Here is a 26,398-nt window from a genome sequence, read left to right on the forward strand (position 1 = left end):
TTAGTGTTTATTTTTTCCCTTCCTCTTATGACTGGATGTATCATACTTTTGTTGTGTTCTCATCTGTTTTAATGGTTCAGAATTTCATTTCTAGATGCCTGAAATGAGCAGGAGCACAGTAAGTCCTATGAGTGTGTCTTCCCTTCTTTCTGCATTTAGTGTTACTCATGACAGTGGATTCAGAGACCACTGCTCACTTATACAATTTGGTTACCAATAGGTAAGCACATTTCATTGCTTTGAAATACATTAATGCTCTCCTAAATTGCTATGTTCCTTTGCACTTAAGTATAAGAATTAGCTTTTAAAATTTGGATTTTCAGAAGTCCCTTTTTTACCATGACAATATTGTACTTAACACCATGACATGCTATTTGCACGTTATTGGACATTCTAACAACTTCTTCCTAGAAGTTACAGCATTTCTAGCTAGAGAAATCTTGGGAATCTTCTGATGGGGAAGGGGACAGGCCTAGGGAGGCAGCCTTGGGAAAGACTGCACTTCGCAATAGACAGGAAACTCATGCCACTTGTCCTCCCCCATCTCATTCTGCTGCCTTGCTTCTGCTGTCTTGGTACACTGACTTTTGCCATTTCTTGAGTTCCTTACGCAGGCTCCATGCCTAAGGCCTTCACGTTTTCTTCCCCTTTGCCGGTAATGGGCTTCTCCTAAATTTCTGAGGCTTGCTTTTGTAACTCCAAATGTCCTCTTCAGGAATGCATTTCTCACCCACTTTACCTGTGATTTTTTCTGCTTCTCCAGCTTCCATACTGACAACTGTTGAACTTTGTCTAATTTTTCCAAATTTTACTTGTGAATTTCATGAATGCAAGTATATTTATTCTGTTGACTGCCGTACACACTAGCACTTTGAATAGTATGTGGCACATAATAGCGTCTCATGAATTTTTTTGGCTAAGTGAAGAAAAGCAGGTTAGTACATTGCGTATTATTATCTTCAAAGTACAATGTGTAATATAACAACCACTGTTAATTCCTATCATTTTGTTCTGAAACCCTGTATCATTTTTATTGTTTTCACTTTGTTTTGTTTTTGTCTGTGTTGTTGGTATTTTGATATTGGTGTTTTTTATTATTCTCTTTAAAATAAAAAGTAATGGCTCATATTACAAGATATAGGCATGAAAATTGATCAAATGATATAGGCATACTCTCCTACAATCATGTTTTGAAATTTTATACCACTGATTTATTATTTTTCTTTTCTTTATAATTAATAAAAAAGAAAAGCAGTTGTTCTAGTTGTGCTGGAGACAGAAATATCCTATTGCTTCTGGGAGGGGAAAAAAAGAATATCAAAGAAACAAAAAAAAGTAATGTGTTTTAAAATGAGTAATTTTGAATGTTGAAGACTCCATTTTTAAATTCTCAATTCTAAAATTCAGGTGGTAGAAGTGGAAAGGGGGTGGGGATGATTTAAATCAACAAGAAAGTAACATTTAATAAATGTGGCTTTCATCTTTACTGAAGATATTTTGAAGTACTAGTAAAAAAACTGAGCAAATAATGCTTGTTTACAATTCTGACATTTGACTTTGAGCCTCCAAAATATTAGTTTTAATTTATATAATGCTCTCAGTATCCACCAAATTCTTTAAAAATGTTCTTGTGAACTGCTGATTGAAGTTAGTCCAGAATCACCAGCTATTGTTTTCTGTTTACTTTTTAATGTGTGCAGAGCTGTGAAAAATAGACTTACTACTTATGCTGCAGATCCTGAATGTTGTATCTCCTGATATAAAATAATTTTGAGTTATATCCACACATACCTAATTTTAATATGAAAATTTCCCACAGCCATTTTAATTTAATAAATAAGTATGAGTTCATGGATGCAAAGAATAGAGTGTTAAAGAACAAAGTGAACAAGTATTGTAAAAATTATTCATTCTACAGATATTTAATTACTCATCCATTTATTCAATAAATTTTTGTTGCGCATCTATTATGTATTTAACACTATGGTACAGTACTGATGGTACAGCCTCAAAAAAGGAGGAAGATAATACCACCCAGCAGTTTCCTTAAAGCACAATCGTGTCTATGTCCTTCTTAAATCCTTCACTGTTCTCATTGGCTCCTAAGATAAAATCTAAATTGTTTACCATGGCCAGTACAAGATCTTTAAGGCTCTGCCCCCTGCATCTTTCATGAGATTGAGCCCTGAGCCCCCATCTGCCTTCAATAACCCCCTGCCCACTTTGAAGCAATTGCTGACACTGCCTGTTATTTTTTTGTCCATCCCTCTTGGCTGGGGTCAATGCTTTGTGTAAGACTCCTTCATTCCTTCTGCTCTGAGCAGGTTCTACTTACTTTTAGAGTTTCAGCATTTGAAGAATTTGCAAATGAATTTACGACTAACACTTAACATTTATTTGTTTTTCTGCTAGATTGTGATTTCCAAGATGTGTTCTTCAGTCCTGATGTTTTTATTTTAAAGAGAAAATAGTAAGAAAAAAAATGATAGAGAATTTCAAAATAAAATAACAGGAAATTAACAATGGTTGTTATATTGCATATTGTTTCTTCAAAGTAGTTGTTCAGATTACCAGAAATAGACATGCAAAATTGATCAAACAATATAAACACTAACTGTTCCTTTCAATAAACTAACAGAAATTAGTAGTACAATTATCTTAGCTATCTTATGGTGTATATATATTTCCTTTCTTCTTTCTTTCTTTTCTCCTTTACCTGATCCCAGCTATACTTTACTTTTGAGCAGTTTCTTTCCCTTTCATAGTATCTATTATATCTTTCATATTTTATTTAATCTTTCAGTTCCTTACACTCGGGAGAAAATATGATGTTTCCACATGTGAGTCTGATTTATTTCACTTATGAGTGTGGTCTGTAGTTGCATGCATTTACCTATAAAAGCCTTGTGTTTATCTTTCTGTTTAACTGAGTAATATTCCATTGTATAAAAATACAACTTGTATATTCCATTGTATAAAATTAAACAATATTCATTTTGTATAAAATATACAATATTCAATATTCCATTGTATAATATACAACATTCCATTGTATAAAAATATTCCATTGTATAAAAATATGACTTTTTTATCCATTCCTCAATTGATGGGCATTTGGGTTGTTTCCAAGATTTAGCTATGACAAATTGTGCTGCTATAAACATGGGTGCACATTTATTGCTGTGGTATGTTTTCAATTCATCTGGAAAACTTCCTAGAAGGGGAATACCTGGGTCAAATGGGACCTCTAATCCTAGTTTTTTGAGAAATCTCCACACTAATTTTCACAGTGGTTGCACCAGTCTACACTGCCAGCAACAGTGGAGAAGGGTTCCTTTTTCCCCTCACCAGCATTTGTTATTGGTTGATTTCTTGATAATAGCCATTCTTTCTGGGGTGACGTGGAATCTCAGTGTTGTTTTAATTTGCGTTTCTCAAATGACCAATGATGTTGAACATTTTTTTCATATATTTATTTGCCATTTGTATTCATCTGAGAAGAGTATATATTCATCTCAGATGCCCATTTTTGCATTGGGTCTTTGAATTTTGGAGGCCTGATTTGTTTTAATTCTTTATATCTTCTAGTCAGAAGTCCTTTGTCTGAGAAATACTTGGCTGAAATTATTTCCCAGTTCTTGGGTTTTCTTTTTACTCTGTCAGTGATTTCTTTTGATGTATAAGACTTTTCAATAAGATAAGATCCCAGTTGTTGATTCTTTGAAGTATTTCCTGTGCAGTTTGGTTTTGTTCATAAAGTCTCTGCTTACCCTTATGTCTTTAATAATTCTACCTACCTTCTCTTCCAAGAGATTTAGTGTTTCTGTTTTAATAGTTAGACCTTTCAGACATTTTGACTTTAATGCATGGTGATAGACATTATTTAATCTTCAGCATGTGGAAGCCAGTTTTTCCAGCACTATTTATTGAAGAAACTATGTTTCTTCTAGTGAACATATTTGGCCCCTTTGTGAGAAGGCTGAGTGTGTTTCTAGTTGTGTCTTCATCTTCTAATCTGTTCCCTTGACCCTCAAGTCTGGTTTGTTTATTTGTTTGTTTGTTTGTTTTTGCCAGTATCGTGCTGATTTTAACACCGTAGCTTTGTAGTATAATTTCAGGTTAGGGACTGTGATGCTTTCTGCCTTGCCTTTGTTGTCCAGGACTACCTTTGCTATTCTAAGTCTCTTCTGCTTCCAGATGAATTTTAGAAATCTTTTCTCCAGATCTGTGAGGTATACTAATGATATTTTGGTCAAGATTTCTTTGAATCAGTGTAAAATTTTGGGAGTACTGCCATTTTCACAATGTTGGTTCTTTCTATCCATAGGCAAGGAATATCTTTCTGTTTTCTGAAATCCTCTTTGATCTCTTTTATCAGAGTACTGTAATTTTTGATGTATAGATCTTTTACTTCCTAAATATTTTGTTATTTTGGATGCTATTGTGAAGGGCATGGTTTCCCTTATTACTTTCTCCGTGAGTTTGTTGTTTGTGTATAGGAATGCTATAAATTTTTTGATTGTTCACTTTTCATCCAGACAAACTACTGAATTTGGTTATTAAATGTAGAAGTATTTGGGTGGAGTTTTAGGGGTCTTCTATATTTACTATTCTGTCATCTGTGAATAAGGAAATGTAACTTATTCCTTTCCTATTCTTATTCCCTTTATTTCCCTCTCTACTCAATTACTGTAGCTAATATTTCCAGAATTATGCTGAATACAAGTGGTGATAGTGGACATCTTTGTCTTGTTCCAGATTTTAAAGTGAAAGCTTTCAGGTTTTGTGCATTTAGTGTGATGTTGGCTCTTGGTTTGTCATAGATGACTTTTTTCAGATTGAGGTAAAAACCATCTATTCCAATTTTCTCTAGGGTTTTTAGCATGAAGGAATCTTGAACATTATCAAAAGTTTGCTCTGTATCTATTGAGATGATCATGTGATTTTTTTCTTTGGCTATGTTGATGTGGTGTATTACATATATTGATTTGCACATATTGAACCATCTCTGCATTCCTGGGATGAATCCCACTTGGTCATGGTGTATACTCTTCTTGATGATTTGCTGCATTCTGTTTGCTAGTATTTTCTGAGAATTTTTGCATCTGTGTTCATCAGGGAAATTGGCCTATAGTTCTCTTTTTTTAGTTGGGTCTTTCTCTGGTTTTTTTTTTTTTTGTTTTTTTTTTTTGTTTTTTTGGTCAAAGTAGTACTTGCCTCCAGGAATGAGTTACAGGAATTGCTTCCCTTTCAACTTCATTGACAAGTTTGAGAAGTATTAGTGTTAAATCTTCTCTACATTTTTGTAAAATTCAGCTCTAAATCCATCAGGACCTGGGCTTTTCTTTGTTGGCAAGTTTTTAATTATGTTTTCGATTTCATTGTTTGATATTTTGTTATTCAGGTTTTTTTATATCTTCTTGATTCACCTTGGGTAATTCATACATATCTAGGAATCTGTCTATTTCTTCTGTGATTTCCATCCTATGGGAGTAAAAATTTTCAAAGTAGGTATTGATGGTCTTCTGAATTTCTACAGGATCTGTAGTTATTTTAACCTGTTCATTCCTTATTGCATGAATTTGAATTTTTTCTTTCCATTTTTGGATAAGGTTGGCTAGAGGTTTATCAATTTTATTTATTCTTTCAAAGATCCAACTCTTCAATTCATTAATTCTTTTTATTCTTTTCTTAGTGTCCATTAATTTCTGCTCTGATCTTTATAATATCCTGCATTCTTTGGGCTTTGGGCTTGACTTGCTCATCTCTTTCCAGAAGCTTGAGGTGTAGCATTAGATTGTTTATTTGCGCTCATTCTGTTTTCCTGATGTGAGAATTCACTGCTATAAATTTCCCTCTGAGGACTCCTTTCGTTGGATCCCACAGATTCTGGTAAGTTGTATCTGCATTTTCATTTGATTGTAAATATTGTTTTATTTTTTCTTTAATTTCATCAGTGACCCATTGGTTGCATAGGAGGGTGTTATTTAATATCTATGTGTTTATATAGTTTTGTGATTTCTTTTTTCAATAATTCCAATTTTATTGCACTGTGGTCAGGTAATATGCATTGGATAATTCAGTTCCTTTGCATTTACTTAAGCATGTTCTGTCAGCTGGCATGTGGTCTGTTTTAGAGAATGTCCCATGTGCAGGTGAGAAGAATGTGCATTCTGCTGTTATTGGGTGGAACACTCTCTAATGGTGTGCTAAGTACTTTTGTTCACAAGTTTGGTTTAGTTCTGTTATTTCTTTAATGATTTTGTGTGTAGTTGTTCTATCTCTTTGTGACAATAGACTATTAATATCCCCTGTTATGATTGTGTTATTGCTCATTTGATTTTTCATGTCTATTAATATTTGTCTTATATAGTTGAGTCCTCCTGTATTTCATGCATTTATGATTATTATCTCTTCCTCTTGCAATTTTCCTCAAACAAGTATGTAGTACTCTTCTTTATCTCATTTGATCATTCTTGGTTTGAAGTTTATATTGTCTGCAAACAGAATAGCTATCCCTGCTTTTTTCTGGATTCCTGTCACATGGAGTATTGTTTTCCATCCTGTTTTAGTTTATGAATTTCCTTTTGAGGTAAATGGGTTTCTTGTATATAGCATATTATTGGATTTTGTTTCTTGATCCATTCTGCCAGCCTGTTTCTTTTAATTGGCAAACTGAGACCATTTACATTAATGGTGACAACTAATATGTATTGGCTTATCTTTGTCATGTTATTTTCCTACTTTTGGTTCCCTACTTTCCCCATCTGTTTAATTACTTGTCCTGCTTGGTCATTTCTTTCTATTGCTGTTCTTGGAATTGTGGTCATTTTTATCTCTTTCTAGAATATCTTTCACTAATTTTTTTTAGGGTTGGTTTGGTGGTATGTATTTTGTCATTTGTTGTTTGTGTGGAAGTATCTTATTTCTCCATTAATTTTAATAGATAGTTTTCCTGGGTATATTAATTGGTTTGGAAATTCTTTTCTTTCAGGACATGAAATACTTCACTCTAAGCTCTTCTTGACTTGCTGGTTTGTGTTAAGAAATCTGCCATGATTCTGATGGGCTTTCCTTTATAGATGATCTGTTTCTTTTCTTTAAAAGTTTTTAATAGTCTGTCCTTGCCAGGAGTGTTTGCACACACCTGTAATCTCAGCACTTAGGAGGCCGGGGCATGAAGATCATTGCAAGTTCGAGGCCAGCCTGAACTTCATAGTGAGACCCTGTCTCAAAAAGAAAAAAAGAAATGAAAAAGAATAGTCTGTTCTTGTGCTGTTTTCTGGGATCTTGATCATTATATGTCTGGGTGTAGATTATTTTGTTCATGGCTAATTGGAGTTCTATATGCCTCACTTACTGTATGTCACATTTTTTTCCCATGCTTGGGAAATTTTCTGCTACTACTTCTGCAAATAATCTTTTTATGTTACAGTCATCCCTCAGTATATTGCAGTTCACTTTTTGTTGTTCACTGTATCATGGGTTTTTTAAAAAAACTGTATCTAATTCTGTATCACAGAGTTTTCACTATATCGTGGGATTTTGCAGTACATAGGTATTTATATAATATTTATGATTTTAATTATTTTTACTTAAAAATTTTAAAACAGTATAAAAATATTAATTCAAACATTAAAAGAATATTAAATTGAAATAAAATACAGTATATATTTCATCAGTGGATGAATACCATACAGTACACAGTGGAAATGCAGTACGCCACTACTGCTTGTGCAAGTTTGCCAACTTGAGATTGTACATGGCACATTATTGGCAGATGGAATGGAAGGCAACCAACCACAGCACTGTGTTCTGTGTCCTGGGTTGTTATTGGTTGAGTGATCATAGCTTCAGTCTGAGATTGCATTTTGCTCCTTTGTTTTGACATTTTTGTATTTTAGAAAATTTTTTATTTTGTTTTCTGTGGTGATCCTTGTTATAGTTTTGATAGTAGGTAGCTATATCACTAGTATCATGGCCTCTCCAGCAGTAATCTGTACTTCAGGGATATCTTCTGTGTGTAGGAGATTCTTGGTTTGTGCCTGTCCCAAGATCCTACCTTCCCAATTAATTGAGAGTGGGGTGTTAGTTTCTGTGTGGCTCAGTCCCCAGTCTTTTGGTGTGGGGCTGTGGTGAGGTTATTACCCCAGAGCTTCCCAATGTTGTTACACAAGGAAGAACAACTGATTACAGCAGATATGACATCCTAGCTACAGTAGTACAATTAGCAATAAGAACAATTTAGAAACTGAGAAACTGTGGTAACTATTGATTTTGTACTTTAGACTATAGGAAAAAAAATCTATAGTTACATAACTGAACTCAACATCAATTAGTAGTTGTATGCAAAGTATTTCCCCTTATTAGTGTGGATTTACCCTGGGTTCCTCCAAATGAGACGGTTGCTCTGTCCTGTGTGCTTCTTGTTCTGGCTGTCTGACCCTCAGTGTAGGAGTATGGGCCAGGCACCAGGGTTCCTCCAGACTCACTGGATGGTGGACGGGTAGTGGGCAGGGTTTCTCCCCTCCCATGTGGCTCACTGTAGCTCACTTGGTGATGGTGGGGTGGGGTTTCTCCCCTCCCACACATCCCCCTAATTTTTTAATATTGTACAAAGTAGAATGTGTTTAAATGTGCTTTTTAGGTTTACCTAGCCCTAACTCTAATGCTAAAAAATCACATGTGATTTTTTATAGTTTTTTAAACATATGATAATTTTTCTGACTATAGTTATCATTTCTCTATGTAGAAATCTTTTGAAATATCATGTTGTATATGTTGAATATATATAATAAAATAAAATAAATTCTTAAATGCATGACACTGGCTAGAAAAAATGGCATGCATTATTGTCTTTATATTTTTTTCATGCTTTCAGAAACATTTTTCATTCTATCTGTTTCATTTGTCATATTGAAATATATAAAAAAATGGGCAAATGAATTCTGTGTTAACACAACCTGGTTGTTTAATTTTTAGTTCACTATAATTGTAGCTCACATTTTAGAAAATATGGAGATGGTTTCTCAACACACTATTACAATTAAGAGGTATTATTTAAAATTATGACAAATATTGGTGACAGAATTTAATTACCCTAGTGGTCACATCAAATACAATTTCTCTAGGTTCTACACATATAAAATCAAAATAGGCATATTAACTGCATTGACTCGAACAAGTTCTAATCATTGGTAAAATTCTACATTGTATGTTAGCTTTTAAGCAAAAAAAGAAGAACTTACTAATACACATTTGAAAAAATAAGTGGAGTAAAGAAGACAGGGTCAATATCACATTAAATTTTAAAATTTTTAATCTGAATTTAGAAAACAAGTTTCTGGGATTTTTTTTTCTTTTACTGTTCCTATTTCTACCAATATAATTGTACAATCTCTCTCAATTTTCTGAAAGTATTTCTAGCAGAGTGTTCTGAGGTTATTTATGTTTAGAGAGAATGATCTCTTCTTTGACTTCCTTTTGTCCAATCATTTATTTGTTCATTCAAGAAATATCTACACAATGTTTGTTAGTCTTCAAGGAATTGCTTTAACTGCCAATTATATGACTTGAGTTGAAATAGGTCCCACAGTTCAGTGGCTTACAGGAGAAAAGAGTTTCTTATACTTTTATTCTCCATAGTAGACCAGGCTGGCAGGTGTGCTGGGTGCCACTAGCTCACTCAGAGGCTCAGGCTAATTGCATTCTGTCCTTAACCTGAGTATTCCAAAAGTTCCAAGCCCTGACATTTCCAGCCAGGTTCATGAAAATAGAATGAAATAGAAAAAAAGAAATTGGATATTATGTAGTAAAAGCTACAATTATTTATCTTCAAATTTCCTATCCAAAAGCTCTGCAACCAAAATTTTTTCCTTAGATTGGCTTTCTGAGATAATTTGGCAACAAAATTCCAACTTAGAGTAAAAGCTATTCATGTGGTAAAGAACTTGTGACATCACCAGTCTTGAGCTGATCAGTTTGACCTATGAAGGAAAGGAAAAATGGATTTTGGAGGATACAATTAGAAGTATTTCACAGCCAAACCCTCTAGTCATCTAAACATTGTGAACTTCCTTCTTCCATTATTGAAAAACAAAATTAAACAAACAACAATATGTATTTCCTCCCCATCCAAGAAAATCCAAGTTCAATTCCATTGATTACAATCTGTTCAAAATCCAGGATCTCCAGGAAATATGCAGCTCTCTCAACATTAAGTTTTGGTGTAATTGAAGTCTGGCAAGCTGTGAAATGATAGACAGATGATCCTTCCTACTGTTACCCTCCCTTCCCTACCCACACAAGCAGTCAATGTAAAGGGGCCGAAAATGAGCAGAGTAACAGATACAGACACTGTTATTAGGAAAACAGAAGAAAACACTGAGCAGGCAGTGGCAACAACAGCTACAAAATCCTGCCAAGCAGAGATTAAGCCAGAGAAATAAGTTTTTGATTAGTGCATCTGGCAACCTTGGTTCTTTATATGGGAGTTATGCCAGATTTCCTGGATGGTTCTTTTTCATACTGATTGGATAATTGGACCTATCCACGGCCATATATGAATCGGGTACAGTAGAATATGTCCTCATTGGAGCCTCCACAATGTTTTTCACATGTTTCTTTTTGTTTGTTTGTTTGTTTGTTTGGGTTTTTTTTGGTTTTTCTCCGGTACCGGGAACCAAACTCATGACCTTCTGCTTGCCAAGCAGGCGCTTTTGCCGCTGAGCTAAATCCCAGCCACCTTCACGTGTTTCTTGCTGGCCCATGTTGGAAGGCTGAAGAAATGTTCTAAGAATCATGTAGATTAACAAAGACTAATGGAAAAATATGAAGACATCTTTAAGCAACACTTATCTCCTGCTATTGGAGAACAAAGTGACTTACTTCTCTAATGCTGTTAAATCTCAAATTTCTGAACCCTCTATCAATTTACATTATAAAACTAACAAAAATCAGGCAAAAACAGCTCTTAGCAAAATCCCGGTCACTTTCATTCCTTCTTGCAGAGTGGCCCATTATGATTTGAGTTCTTATTGCTCATAAATCTTTTAAAAGCAACAAGGATCACCAACAGCTGGGTTTTACTCCACATTTTCCTCTGGTACTGGCCTTATGTACAGGCCGTTGGCCTTCAAGTTCTCACTGGCAATAGCATAATGAGAACCACCTGCTTTCTCCGCTGTGATCCTATTTCACTTAGTATCCTCCAGTTTTCTACTAAGTTAATACTTCATAGTTTGAGACTTTAGTGGCAGCCCACACTTCTACATACTGAAGTATGCAGAGCTATTGCTTGCATGGTCACCTAAATTATTGTGACCTAGAAACTCAAAATTCAGTCTCTCAGACATATTTTAAAATACTTATTTTTCTTAAAAATCCCAGCAGGAAACAGCAGTGTAGAGTAAATCTACTCCTGTTACTATTCAGAGGCAGAGATCTTCCTCCGTTTCAGTCCACAGTTCCTAAGGCACTGGCTTTGCTTGCAGGCTAAATGCTAAATCATCACTAAGAAGGTGAAGGAACACAAGTCCGAGATGAGGCGCTTATTGCTACATCAGAAATGATCTTGGTTGCCACAGTTTCCTTTGCACACATCCCAAGTTTCTTAATTTTAGTTACGGGGTACATCGAGCTAAAGGGGTGACTGAGAGATACATTTGTTACCTTCAAGCTATTTACCTAAGTAAGATTTTCCCATGAAAAAACCTGAGAAATGGTATTGAAGCAAAGTTATGAAGTCTGTAGAGTCCATTATGATTATTACCCATCATTTTCCCATTATTTTACATTACCCATTATTTTACAAATGTCCTCTGTGTTCCATTTTCCTTTTTTAGAGTTCTGAAAGTTAGAATTCCTTTTTTTGATGTGTATGAATCATTTATGATGGACAATAACTGCAGCTTCTTTGTCATTGTCTCTCTCCTTGCTGTTCTTTTTCTCTCCCTTATTTTCACCAATTAAAACAGAAATTATAATACAGTGATAAATATAATAATACTGCAAGATTGTGTTTGGTGTTACTGGTCTTAATCCAGCACACTCTGGGACATGTAGTCAGAGGATTACTCAGAGAAATTGCTTATAACAAAGGCAGGAAGAAGTTGGTACCAATGCCAGTGTCTTTTTCTTACCAACAGGAATGCTGCTTATTATTGTTTTCATGACTGTTTTCCCTTGGTACTCCATGGATTTAATGTAATATAGCAATTCTTAGGAATTTGCTACATCTATATGAAGGTTCTGAATTGGGTGGAATTATTTCTATTAAGACAAGTGTGTGAAGGAAAACATAAATATCCAGCCACCACCCAGTGGCATAACCTTGCACAAGTTTAAGGAGGATGAGGAGAAGATATATCACGATATGCTTTTACTAGATGGTTGTGTGTAAATATTCTGAGCAAGAGGGCAGAGTTGGGTATTCTTTTTTCTCAGCCTCTTTTTACAAAAATTGAAGTTAGTGCACTATAAATTGCATCCCAGGAAGATAATCAGGTTTCTCTCTGCCTCTCTTTTCATCTCTAATACAGAGATTTATATTTCCTTATTTGCTTCTTGTTCCCTTACTGTTATTGAAGTTTTTAATACTTAATATACTGAGACCTCTAAGACTTCCTTGAAGGATACGACAGCTAAATTCAGAGAACATAATTTTAGGCTCCTCTCTGTTTCCATCCACCCTGAGTCTTTGGCCTCCACCCCCGTCCTCGACCTTATACTGTTGGTATTGGATATTAGGTCACTTTGTTGCCATATATTTCACACATAAAAGCGATGGATGCTAGAGATGTAGCTTAGTCATACATTTCTTGCCTTAAGTGCATGAAGCCCTAAAGTTAATCCACATCAGCACAAACATATAAAAGAATTATGTAATCTTGAGATATTTATGAATTAAGATTCAGACAGAAGACAAGTGACTGATATCTACCTTTAAGTCACAGAGCTTTTTGAAGGGAAAACATATTTACAGATTCCAAAGTAAGAGCAAAAACATATAGGAATTGTTTATCCAAATGCTAGGCAGTTTTTCCTTACATGTTTTTCTTTTACTTTTTTTATTTTAAAAATTAAAGAACTGACAAAGCAACAATGAATTAAAATCAAAACAACCCAAAAACAACAAAAACGATACATGACCTCCAAACAAAATGATAAGAATTTACAATGGTTGCTGCATTACATACTGTTATCTTCAACCAAGTTGCTCGGTTTACCAGACATAAGAATGTAAGATTGATCAAACAATCAAAGACAGTAACAAGTTTGAAAAAAAAAAAAAAAAAACATTGTAAATGATGCAGAGCCTCACCACAGAAGATGGCAGGAGTTCAACAATGGTTCTTATACTGCATATTGTTGTTTTCAGATCAGTCATTCTGATTATCAAATTCAAGCATGCTTTTCCTCACGTTTTACATAATGCCTTTTTAAAATGATGACGTGGTTGCATGAGGCTACTCCTTTACATAGTACCAATCCTCTTGCGAACAGTTGGTTCTTTTGTTTAATAAACAGTGTGTGAGCAGCTATCATGTGCCAAACCTTGCTCGAGGAAGTCAGCCTGGGACAACGACAGCACGTGAATGGAGAGAAACTAAGGTCTTATACCGAGGCACTTACATTCTATACGTGGAAAGCAGCCACAAGATTGGCAGGATATAGCTGTGTATTTGTTTATAGAACATGTGCGATGTGACTGATAAATGCTATGAATAAGTAAGGGAAATGTGCCGGAGTAGTTCACACAGGCTGAGCAGTAAACCTCTCAAGGGGCCTTGGAGTGAGAGATCAAAGAATGAGAGAAAGGACAATCAGGCTGCCAAAAGGGGATTTTGCAGGAAGTGGGAACAGAAAATAAAAAGGCCTCACACAATTACATGTTTGCCGTGTTGAGGGAACATGTCTGAGCTCAGCATACCAGAGTTGAGTGAACAAAGGGTAAGCAGGAGAGAGTGTGTCTGGACATACTAGGGAAGCCAGCCATGTAGGCCAATAAGAATTTTTATCTTCTTTTTTCTCAAACGTATGGAAAGGCATGGATAGATTTTCAGTAGAGAACTCAGAAGATCTAATTTACACCTATAAAAATAACTTGGACATCCCTATGGACAATAGAAACAGCAAGCAGGGCACAAGACCAGCTAAAAGGTGAATGTATTCGTTAAGTGAGAGATGCTGACAGCTTTTAGCCACAGCCACTGTTTAGACAAGTTCAGGTCATAAAAATATTTTGCAAGCAGAAGTGAAAGAATTGGATGCTAGAATTGAACCCTGGAGGTGATAGAAAAGAGCAAATCCCATGGATTTTGGTAGCAGAAGCGCTGATTAAGGTGTTGTCACTGATAAAGACGTGACGAATCCAAGAGGAACACGACTGAGTTGGAAAGAGGTTGCGCTTGGATATGTTCTGTTTGCTGTCCAAGTGGAAACGCACACATGGGTGCAGGAGAAGCGGGGGTGGGAGGTTCTGCGCGTGAAGATAGAATGCGGAAGTCCGCAGAGCAGAGAAGGTATTCAGACCACAGCGTCAGGTGAGATTGCCTAGGGAGCGTGAACCGCAAAGGGGACATTTCTAGTAACTGAGTACCAATTCTATCCAGGATCAATTGGCTGGAAAATGGGAAGGTAGCACTAGAAATAAAGGAAGTGGGTTCAGAGGCCCTTGGAGGGATCTCAAAGGAAGTAAAGTGTTTGAAAGGGCAAGGAACGATCAACCACGTTCATGGTATTAAAGTAAAATGATGACTGCTTCTAGACCATTGAATTTGCAGACATCACGAGGCTGACAAGAGAAGCAGTGAGAGCCGCGGCTGGGCTGACTGCCTTCAAACGTGTACAGGGAGGGGCTGTGCTAATTTTGCTGTAAAGGGCACAGAAGGGGACGGTCACTGCAAGGCAGTACATAGGAGGGTGGCCGTTTCAAGGATGGAGCACATGGCAGATATTTGGGAACTAACAGAAACGAAGCCTTAGCGGGGAAACAGTGCAATGCAGAGACAGGACAACTGCGTAAGGGAAGCGGGTGAGGGTTGAGGAATACTTTGAGCAAGACACAGATGAAGAATGCCATTTTGATGGCTATTGAAATGTAGAAGTATTTAGGAAATCTCTGATCGAAAAGAAATCACTTCTCATTGAAAAGTGCACACAGGTGGCTGGGCAGGGATGGAGGGGGCGTGATCACAGTTTGAATGTTTCGAAGTGAAGATGCGTTATTTCTCAAGGTAACAGTATCGAAAGCCATCCGCTTTGATCAGATTGTCAACTTCTACAGCACTTTTTCTCGGCAATAGACCCTGTAACTTTCCTTCTGAGAAATTTTGAAGTATTATACTTGTGTTTTAGAGGGAACTTGATTTATCAAATTGGAAGACAGTGATAAAGTAATACTGAAGTAGCAAGAAAGAAATCATAGCACTTCTAATCAATAACTTGTGTTTTTCTCCCTGAATATCTTCTTAGAAATGTGTTTTATGCCCAGAGATTCCTGGGATATTACCTTAGTACACACTTTGACTTCAAATTCCATCGCAGTCTCTGGGTTGAGTCCTCCTGATTGCAGTAACATTGATCGCTGTCTAAATCTGTTGCAGCGTGCCTGAATACTACGAGTACGGTCATGGAGTCAGTGAGGATGCCTACGACAGCTATGGTAAGACCTTTTCTCTGCTAAAACTGAGAAATCCGAACACCCATCAGTCACTGACAACTCAGAAATTACTTTCCTCCTCCACCCTCCAGTTTTCACAGAAGTCCAGGGTGAACTGATTTATGTAATTCCACAGTAAGATTTGACTTACAGAGCCAGTGCCTTTGAATGGGACAGATCAATTCTGATCAAAATTTCAAAAGCAATTAAGCACAATCATAGATCATTTTTAGCAGCCACTGTGAGTGTTCTGAATAGTGTCTCCATGTTTCATATCCTTGGCTTGAGTAATTAATTTGATGACAACATTCTCCTTTTTGTGTCACAGAGACCATAGAGTAATACACATTTAAAGCATTTTAAGACTTTAAAGGATGGAAATTGTTATTATAACTTTTAAATTATTTTTCTAGCATGCCTTGATCTTAAAAGTGCCAAATAACGCTTGACTTGAGAGTTAATGATCAATAAGCACTTCACTCTATGAAATTAATTAATTTTAAAATGTATTATTCAACTAAACATACCACTTTAATCATAATCCCGTCCAATATAGACGTATTGAATGCCTATGAGATGTTGATGTAGCACATGGCTTTTGAGGATTGGTGTCTGGTTCTTTAAAATGCATACATAATGTTACCAGTTGGCCACCGCTGAAAAATGGTATTCGCAGAAGTGTTTGCCATCTTGGATTTTCATTCACATTGTGCTCAGAATTCTGTTCCTCTTTCATGATGATGAGTGCTGCCTGTGTTTGGGGCTCTACAGGAGGGGGCTGAGGTATTGTAGGAGGGTAGAGAAAGGGAGGTGAGGGGAGCAGAAAAAGAGGAAGACTTTTCCTGGAACTAGAGTCAGCAACCAAGTACCACGAGGCTGAGCCCAGCAGCAAGATGGCAACACACCACCGTCTCCCCCGTTGTCACTCACAAGCTGACTACTTATATATTTTCCCATGTATCTCTCTACAATGAGCTGATATAATAAGTGCTTTATCTCCATTTTTAAGAGGAAACTGAACAACAGAGATGAAGTCGGTGTGAGAGCACAGCTTCAAGGCTCAGCCTCTGTTGTTACGTACTCATCAGGGGGTGGGGACTGTTCACTGCTGCCACCCCACATCGAGTTCGCTATGCCTCAGAGCTATGTGATATAATGAGGATCAGAGGGGATATGAATAATCCCTCACAGAAACCATAGTGGGCTGCGGCTATAACCCAGCGATGGAGCACTTGCTCAGCATTGTGAGGACATGGGTTGACCCCTGCCCCAAATACTGCCAAAATTATTATAGATGTGTGTATATGTCTGTTTGTGCTAATTCCTCTTTAGAATCACAGATACTCACACTGTCATCTGCATTTTGCAGGTGAGGAACTAAGGCTCACAGTAAAACTAACTTCCCTCTGTTAAAAAACTAGCTGGTGACAGAACCAGAAAGTATATCTGAAAGTGTCTGATTGCTTGGATTTGTTTGTTTGTTTGATTTTGCCCAAAAATGGAGCAAAGTTTAGTGGATCTTAGAGCGAAGAAGAGGATCTGCTACTTTAAATCTGAGTTTGTTTAAAAGGAAGGATGTTCAATTTAGTTATATTTCTCTAAATCTTGCCAGCTGCTATTCCACTTTCTAAGGGAAGAGAGGTCTTTTATACACTCTACCCCGAAAAGCAAGTAAAGCACTAATAGAAAGCAAGCACCCAGCTCAGCCCCAAATGAAACCGCTCCAGCACTGAGCAATTAACCTAGTCTGTTGCTGCTGCCAGAGGTAGCAGTGTTCGCTAAAACATAGGAAACATATTTTCAGAAATTGTTTTACAGAGAAATAAATGATGGGCAAGTTGGCACAGGTCTGGCTCACGTGGTGAGCAACCACAGCAAGCGCAGCTGCAGTTCTGTTCTGTATATGTCACTCGTTGAAAGGAGCAAGTCTGAGAGGTGAGATGATGTTTAATAACACTAGCATCCAAAACCTAGGCTTTCTCCAGAGCCGTGCCAGAGCTCAAGGAGACTGAAGTGTGAGATTACCTAGCACCCCAATACATCTACCCTTCCCAATGTAGCAGCATTCTGAGTTCAGTAACTATTTCTTTTGTTCCAGGCACATTCTTAGCTGAATTCAATGCATTCAGGCTCTATGCATTGTTCAGCTAGGATGATAAAGGAAGTAAGACACAACCTGGACTTTTCTTTAATCCACTTGACTTCTGTATGTAACATTGCTGGGCTCCGGGAGTAAGCTGGTATACATGCAGACGTCCTGACCCGGTTCCTGCTGTGTACCATTGCAAAATACATGGCTGCACACTGTAGACTGCACCAGCAAGTAAGCCATGTGAGTGTGGAATTTAGGATCTAGAAAAATCAAGTACTCTAAACTTTTACAGTTTCATACAAGGTTAAAGAGCACTACCCATTTATGTTTGCCTTACATAGGTAAGGCACTGTTCTCAATTCTGGAAAGAATGCAGCAAAAAACTCTTGAAGCTTACATTCAAATGAGAACTAAAAGCAATTTTTAAAAATTGCATCTTCACTTTCAAATTAGAGTCATTATTTTCTACACTTGTATATCAGTTTAGCAAAATCCTGCTCATGAACTCTCCTTTGCCTAATGATAAGCCCTGACATCCATGGCGGAGATCAATTTGATGATATCTAATTAGGTAATTCATAGGAGATGGAATTTCCATTTCTCAGTTATTTCTATTTGGAAATTTTAATAGTGCCTAAGGCAATAAGGAAGAGTGTGTGACTCTAAGGAGAGGCGGGCGACATGTCCAGGAGGCTGGGTTCTCTTCTGTCACTCCACAGGCCTTGCCTTGTTCTTTCATATGCCTATTTCTCCTGATGAACCAACACTTAGGAAGAATAACCCACTTTAATTTAGAAGCCATAGCTTTCCATAAGCACTAGACAGCACATTGATCAAATTACCAGCAAGCAATTCTCTGCACAAAGAAACTAGCCAGTAAAGTCTTTATAAAAAAAATGGGCAAGATATAGACAAGGATTTTACTGTCTGAGTAAAGAAGATATCAGTAAACAGCAATTTACTCACTAGTATTTCAGCTCAATTTGTCATATAAACAATGTTGCAAGACAAGACACAGATGTGTGTAAATATAGATGGTTCTTTAGTACCATAGCTTTGTTTAGCCACTAGAATCTGATGCTGTTTTTCACCTTCATTAAACAGTGCAAGTTCAAGCACACTCCTCATATTCAACATGCTTTTTCTCTTTTTGGGAAAATATTGATATTCTAACCCTGTGAGCATTTTAATCTAAAAAGTGCTTCCTGATTTTCATGTCAGACAATAATTACTCAGGACACAAAGCAATGGCTATTTTGTTGACGTTTGGGGATCATGTTCAGGAGGCTGAGGCGAAGGAGTCTGAACGGTGTGTTACTACCTATGTCGCAGTGCAGACCTCATAGCAAAAGGTGTCAAGTGCGCAGCACCGTGGAGTCAGGGAAGGAGCTCTGCCCCCGCCAGACACCAGGTGCCCGGCCCAGGCCGCCCTGCCAGCCTGCAGCCCTGAGGGCTTCCCCTGTCTGCAGAGTACACACTGCCGGGAACAGAGCTCTGAGCTTCCGACCCAGCGCCTGTGTTTTCAATCGGGTACATCAGAAATTAATTCTTTCATGAATCTCTAGCCAGGCTTGGTGGGATCCCTGTAACTGCAGCACTCTGGGAGGCGAGGTGGGAGGATCACAAGTACAGTTACAGCCTGACAGCCTAGAGACTTAGTGACCTGCCTCAAAATAAGGAACCATAAAAAATATAAATGGCTGGGGATGTAGCTCATTATGAGGGTGCTCATCTCAGTTCTGTACCACAATCAATCAATCAGTAGATTCCTTTTTGCCATAGGAGTTTAGAAATATAAGCAGATATATAAACCTGATGAATCTGAAAATAAGCCATTTTTCTTACTCCAAAAGAAATATACTTACACTGTGGAAAATATAAGTAAACAAAAAAAGAATAAAATTTAAATCACTCTGAATTATACTGCTATATTTATATATTCTTTACATTTGTTATATTTTGGTCAATAGTTTTAATCCATTAATATGAGTATTTTATTTAAAAATGAGCACAATACAGGTTATTTAATATTCCTTTGAATTTTTTCTATCATAGAATTTTTTCTACTTCTCCATCATTAGTATCAGACCTTGACAAAATACAGTGTCAGATATTTTTTCACGTGTTTTTGCAATTAAACACTGATGTGTTCATTTGAAAAGGGATACGGGCAACCCATTCGGGACCCCTTCTGTCTCCCAGGAGCTATCCCTGTTCCCCATTCCCCATTCCTATTCTCCAGTAAATTTTCCTACTTAGAAAAAAGAAAATGGTGCACCCTTCTAGTATAGCCAAAATATGACAAAGTACTTGTGAATTAAGGCATATGGTGATGAGATTTAAACCTGAGCATGTTCGTGTTCTTGTGTCCCATATTGATGGAGCTAGGACCAAGGTGAATGACAAGAAGGAAAGCTCAACATCACCATCTTGACCCCCAGTTAGTACACCTTATGCGCAATCGTGGTGGTCTCAGGTGTTGTGCAGGGGGGGTTTAGGTGTTAGGGAGACAGCAGCAGGTTGCTCATCCTGTGAGCACCAATTGCCCGCACAGTGCAATTTAAATACACATGTGGATGGTGTGAGGACCCACTGGAGTCAGAGACAGACTGATGGTTTTCACGAGTTCTGCATCTCCCCCACAGTAGCTAATATCAATGCACAGCTTCTGTTTAACGAGCTGTGCAGTCTTCTACATCGGTGGTGTTTATTACAAAGAGCATGTCTTATACCTCCACTTCTCTGTTTACCTCCCTTCTCAGTTAGTAATTCCTCCCTCTGACACTCTCGTTGTACTGTGGGTGTACTGGACTCCAATGGAATGTCTATTTCTGCAAAAGGGGTAGTCTCAATTTCCAAGTTCCTGGCCTCCTCTCAGACGTGGACAGCTGTCTGAGGACCCTGGAGTCAGTCGTCCCAGCACCTTCTTGCCCTGCTGTTCATGGTAGAAAGAACCTGTGGCACTGGGAGAGGAGAGACTGCTATCTGTGAAAAAAAAAAACAGGGGCCTGCATTCCAAAAAGTCACAGATGGAGTCTCTCTTTGAGGCTTCCTTCAGACATGGTTTGAAATAAACTAGCAGAAATAAAAAACTTCAACTTGATAACTCACTCTGAATTATAATACATTATAATTGTATTTATTGAGATGGAATCTTGCTATGTTGCCCATGCTGTGCTCAAACCTGTGGGTTCAAGAGATCCTCTTGGCTCAGCCTCCTGAGGAGCTGGGATTGTGGGCACAAGCCACCATGCCTGGCTTGAATCCTATATGTTGTATTTTGTGTATTAACAGAATCAAATCCTGTTTGTGTCATTTGAGCCATATTTCATTGTTGAAATAACAAATATGTGGACTTTAAGAGAGTCATGTATCCTTTTGGGTTCATCACAAGTTATTTAAGCTATCTGCAGATAATCTAATATTAATTATCAAATTTTTTCTTTCAAAAAGGTAAATATTAACACTTAAATATAACTAAATAATATCATATGTGACTATTTTGAAAATTATTCGATATGTAATGTGTTGGTATTTATTGAATAGGTATTTGGTGTTCAGTAGATTATTATTGGGTTTATACATATACATGATATCTAATAGCTTGAATTTATTTTTAAACCATAAATATTTGATTGACACAAATTCCAAATCACTATGTGCATTTTAAAAATTTTTCCTAATTTATCAGAGCTATTAGAATTGTTTTAGATACGTCTGAATAGCTCATAATTCAACAAGGACGCATTTTTAATACAAGGCATACATTAGCTTGGTTAAGCGATGCTTCACGTAAGAAACATTCTCTCCGTGACAGCTGAGCACGGACAGAAATCCTCTCAGAGGAGAGGGCTGTTTATTAAAATGTACTAATGTATGAACTGAAGAGCTCATTATGCACCCGTTCTGTAGGGGCATGTTGGATGACGGCTGTGTGGAGGCAGGGAGAGTAGTATTAGTGCACTGTCTCGGGATGAATGAAAGCAAGAGGGATCTGTGTGCCGCGTTCTAGGGCACTGGAGCGCTCACTTCAAGCCCACCGCTGAGCACGACTGCATTCTTGCGGTGTTTGAGAGCTAGAATGAGTATTACGCCAGCATGAAAATAAGCCCTGCATTGATTGATCCGTGACGACAGCAAAGGAAATAAAACCAACCGGCGTTCATGCCAGCCGTGAGATTCAAGAATAAAGACTATTTTTTATAATAAAAAGAAATATACATCTGGGGAAATTAACCTTTTAAAAGGAGATGAGTTGTCTTAACACTGCCAAGACATTTTCAGTCATTTAAAAATAATGTACGCAAGTAATTTATTTTTCCTGGCATTTATTAAGATTGAAGTCATTATATGATAGGTTGTTAAAGAAAAATACCAGTCTGAGTTATTAACTCAATTTTAATGTGCATTTTTAAACTTCATTTGAAATTGAGGGGCTGGGGATTTAGCTCAGCGGCAAAGCACCTGCCTGGCAAGCACAAGGTCATGAGTTCGGTTCCCTGTAAGAGAGAAAAACAAAAAACAAACAAACAAAAAAAATAAATTGAAAGTAAGAAAGCCTTAGTGAAATTGTGCTTCCAAAGGATGTTAGAATTTTTTGTAAAATTAGTTTTAAAATTAGCTTGTTTTCTCTTTTAGTATTTTAGAGGTTCAAATTAGATAGCTGATCCAGTTAGTGTTGACACGAGATGCAGATTCCATTGCCTAAGCCCAATACAGTCAACAGGAGGCGGAATCATTACTTTATTGCTATTCTTGCTAATTTTAGGTAAGCTACATTTGCACCTTCAATTTAGTTTTAAACTATGTACTCTTAAAGTAATATTTTAGGAAAAAATGGAACGTACAGATTATTACCTTTGACTATGCATTTTGGAATCAATTGGTGAGCTTGGAAGGAATACTAATGTCTACTTTTTACCCCCGAGCAGCTGGGTCACAACCTTTGGAGAAGAGAACTGGTCATTCAAATCTTTTAAAAGCCTCCTTGTTGGTTTTACTTTACATAAACTAGTGTTGAGAATAAGTATTGGATCAGTGTGGACATAGGGAAGGGGATAAAGATTTGTGTGATCCTAATATGTAATGTCTATCCTTTGATAACTATCTGTATACTTTCTCTCACAAGGCCAAGTTATTCTTGAAATCCAGTTTTCCCTGTTATTCACTGTTTACCATGACCCTGGAAAGATGAATGAGAAAATCAGTAGTAGGCGTTTCCACCCTGTGGTAGGCATTACAATTTGTACACAGGCTACTTTTATAACACTGAGTATTTAGTAACCAAGCATTGTGTTATAGAACCTGTATTTCAAACCTACTTTTAAAAGCTATAGGTTTAAGTAATGGAAAATATAATGCACTCCCTTTTTGTGTGTTGAACAGTTAAATCTCAAACCTGACTTTCTCTAAAATGACTCAAAAGATAGTGTCCACAAAAATTACAGGCCACATGCATCTAGCAACACTCTTGTTGAGACAATAAAACAAGCCATAGGAAAGTAATTGTATCACTTTCTTTTCCACTGAGTTAATGGTACACTCATTTTAACTATGGAGGAAAAGAAAGTGGAGCGGCTTATTGCCAGAATCGTGGGGTGAAGAAGTCAAGTACAATAAAATGTACTCAATATGATACAGGTGTATATTGAAACTGTAGAAAAATGCTTTGATTTTAAAACACAAAGTACCAGGTACAAAATATAAAACTGGGAAAATTTATCTTGCCCACGTGGAAGTATGGCAGCTAAGAAAATATATACCTAGGAGACAGGCCGCCGGGAAGGGGTCCTTCACAGCATTTCTGGAGTTAAAGGAGATTTTATTAATTAAAAGAGAGCATAGATTTTAAAAAGGACAAGATATGCTGTTCTAAAATAAATAAATGTGGTGTATTTCCTTTGTGAAATATGCCACAATTTATTGAGGAATAACCCGGTGAAAACTGACTTTGTATATATACACACAGATAGAGACACATTTGTTGAGAAAAGTATGCCTGTTGAAAAGAGTTTACAACTAGTGATGACTTACTGTCATTGTCTTTTTATGATAAACAAATCACTTAACCTACTGGCGCCCTATTAAACTTTCAGCTTAGCTGATGAATAAGATGTCCCAGAAACAAAAACAATACAAGTAGAATATGCAGCTCAGTCTGCATCCCGCAAGAACTCAGGAAAAGTTCTTCGGATCTGGGGAGTAGAGCAGCAGCGAGAGACACACACCCAGGTTAGTGTGTGGCACCCAGAACTTCTAGCAGAGACAGTGGTCATGGGGGAAAAGTTAAGATTCAGGCTGCTGAGGAGACTGCAGAGAGCAAGCAAAGAAATAAGGGAAGGGCCAGTGTCGGGCCACACTTCATAAGATAAGGGCACAGCTCTTCACAAAATTCTTACTTAAACACCAGTGACAAATCTGGGGACTGCATGCCACTCTTATTTCTGACTAGCTAGATACAAATCAAGGGGTTCCCATATGCCCTCAGACTCAATCATTTGCCAGGATAACTCATACCTAAGCAAAGGACTGTGCTTGCAATTATAGTTTTATTATGGCAAAGAGATACAGCAGAACCAGCCACAGAGAGACGCTGAGGGCAAGGGGAAAGTCTGGGATGATGCCCAGCATGAAGACCGCAGCATCTTCCATCCACATTATCCACCTAGCGCAGGTCACTGTGCAGTGTTAGGCAAAGCATTGCCAGCCAGGAACGTTCACACATGCCTCAGGGCCCAGAGTTTGTACTGTAAGTTCAGTATGTAGACACAGTGAACTGAACTGTAGCCATACCTAGCCACATTCCCCTTCAGGCTGAGCTGGTGTCACATAGGCTAAAGCCAAAACCCTCGGCCCTCACAATGGATGACCATTGTGCGACCATTTGATGACCTCTGGTGTGACCACACCTACCTCCACCATCTTGTGATGGAAGCTGTATCACATGCGTCCAGGGGGGCTGACTGCAAGTGACAAAGACCCTCATCTCTTGGAAATATGCACCTTAGCGGTCGCCTCACCACCCAGTAAAAAGCATAGCTAAAGTCTCCAATGCACAACAGTGAGAGCTGATTATTGACTGGAGAATGCAGGAAAAATGTAGTGGGGCAAGGCCTGGAGAGTCGGGGCGGTCCTGTAGCATGTGGCAAGGGTCACTATGTTCTGTGGAGCTTAGGACCCGAGCATCTTTCTAGCCATCTCAAGTGTTGGTCTGAGACCCTACTTGCGGCTCATTTCTGTTCTCATACAGAAATGAGGGCAAAGGAGAGAGTGAATCAAGTAACTACAAATTGACTCTCCTTGTCTATAAAGCCATGTTACCAAACCTACCTTCTGCACTAATTGAAGAAAGTATTGGGATTCTTTGAGAAAAGAATTATAATACTTCACTTTGTGTCACCATTTTTAGTCTCTGTTTTATTATTTTTCGTAGTATAAAGTCCTTACATTTCAGTCCGGTACATTTCAGAAAGTCTATGGCTGACATCCTCAGGCTTATGATTAATTCAGGATTTTATTTGACACTAATGACACTATATCATATACTAAAGTTGGAGAAGCTTCTACACTGTGTTCAACTACCATTCACAGTTTTTTCTCTACCTTGAGTTGTGGCAGTCCTTTCTCTAGATATATGTCCTTTTTATTTAGATAACATCAGAACTCCAAAGTGAAAAGATAGACACACATTTAAGATATTCAGAACCACTAGCCAGTAGTATTTTATACCTGTGAGATCTTATGCAGCAGGTTCAAGACCAAAAAGTAACTAGAAATGAAATGGTATAGATTCTGTCAATTTGCTAGATATAATAGTGTATAAAATACATAGGTAGAGGCTAAAACAAAGTAGGTAATTGGGAAACACTGCCACCATGAGAGGGTTTGAATTATGGTGAGTCTTCCTAACATTCCCAGCTATCATGGCCTCCACTGAGAACACAGAAGCTTGTAAAAGTCCCCCTTAACCAGCAAAGCTACTTTTTTGGAACTCCATTCAGCACAACCAGAAGTCTGTCAGGCAATTTGTCTTCCCTTCCTGGATGACGTTCCCAATCAGAAATGGTAAAAATTCAAACCACTTAAGTTTACAAATAGACGATGGTACTGCAAGACCAGATTACAGAATGGAGATGTGGCATACAAACAAAGCAAACAGGGGGCACTGAACAAAGGTAAATAGGAAAATATTTAAAAGTTTTAAAAATAAAGACCAAGATTTCCAGGTCTAAACCAAATCAAAAACTAGTAGAGGATGTAATGGTCAGAATGCAAAACCCAGCTGTGACTACAGACCTAGACTTGAGAGAATGCAATGAATATTAATAAAGAAAGGCCAACTGCCAATTTGCTAAGCCACCGGCATTTCAGGATTTTACCTCCAAATGTTTATAAAAAGTGTCATGGTTTGTGCTATCCATATAGGTAGAAGATTTCTTCTCCTTATATTTCCAATATGAACCACATTTTATAAATTTGTACTTGTGTTTTCCTTTAAAGTTTGGACTTTGGCGTTAGTTTTTTTCATGTTCCAGATGGCCAACTGGGAGCACATGCCTTCTGTTCCCACTTAGGGACTTCTGTAACCACTTAGGGACTTCTCCTAACTCAGTATTCAAAGACTAATATATCTTGCAGGCTTTGAG

General features: G+C 37.4%; 1 protein-coding gene across 1 annotated transcript in view; it reads left to right on the top strand.

The window, feature by feature from the left end:
• The window catches only part of Khdrbs2 (KH domain containing, RNA binding, signal transduction associated 2), a 457,500-nt gene that overhangs the window by 420,685 nt on the left and 10,417 nt on the right, over positions 1–26,398 (top strand). Inside the window, exon 8 of the mRNA XM_005406879.2 lies at positions 15,606–15,664. Coding sequence (XP_005406936.2) covers positions 15,606–15,664 — 59 coding nt within the window. The remainder of the gene's footprint in view (positions 1–15,605; positions 15,665–26,398) is intronic.

The sequence above is a fragment of the Chinchilla lanigera genome, unplaced genomic scaffold (assembly GCF_000276665.1).
Source record: "Chinchilla lanigera isolate Chin_1 unplaced genomic scaffold, ChiLan1.0 scaffold00101, whole genome shotgun sequence".
Taxonomy (NCBI): Eukaryota; Metazoa; Chordata; class Mammalia; order Rodentia; family Chinchillidae; genus Chinchilla; species Chinchilla lanigera.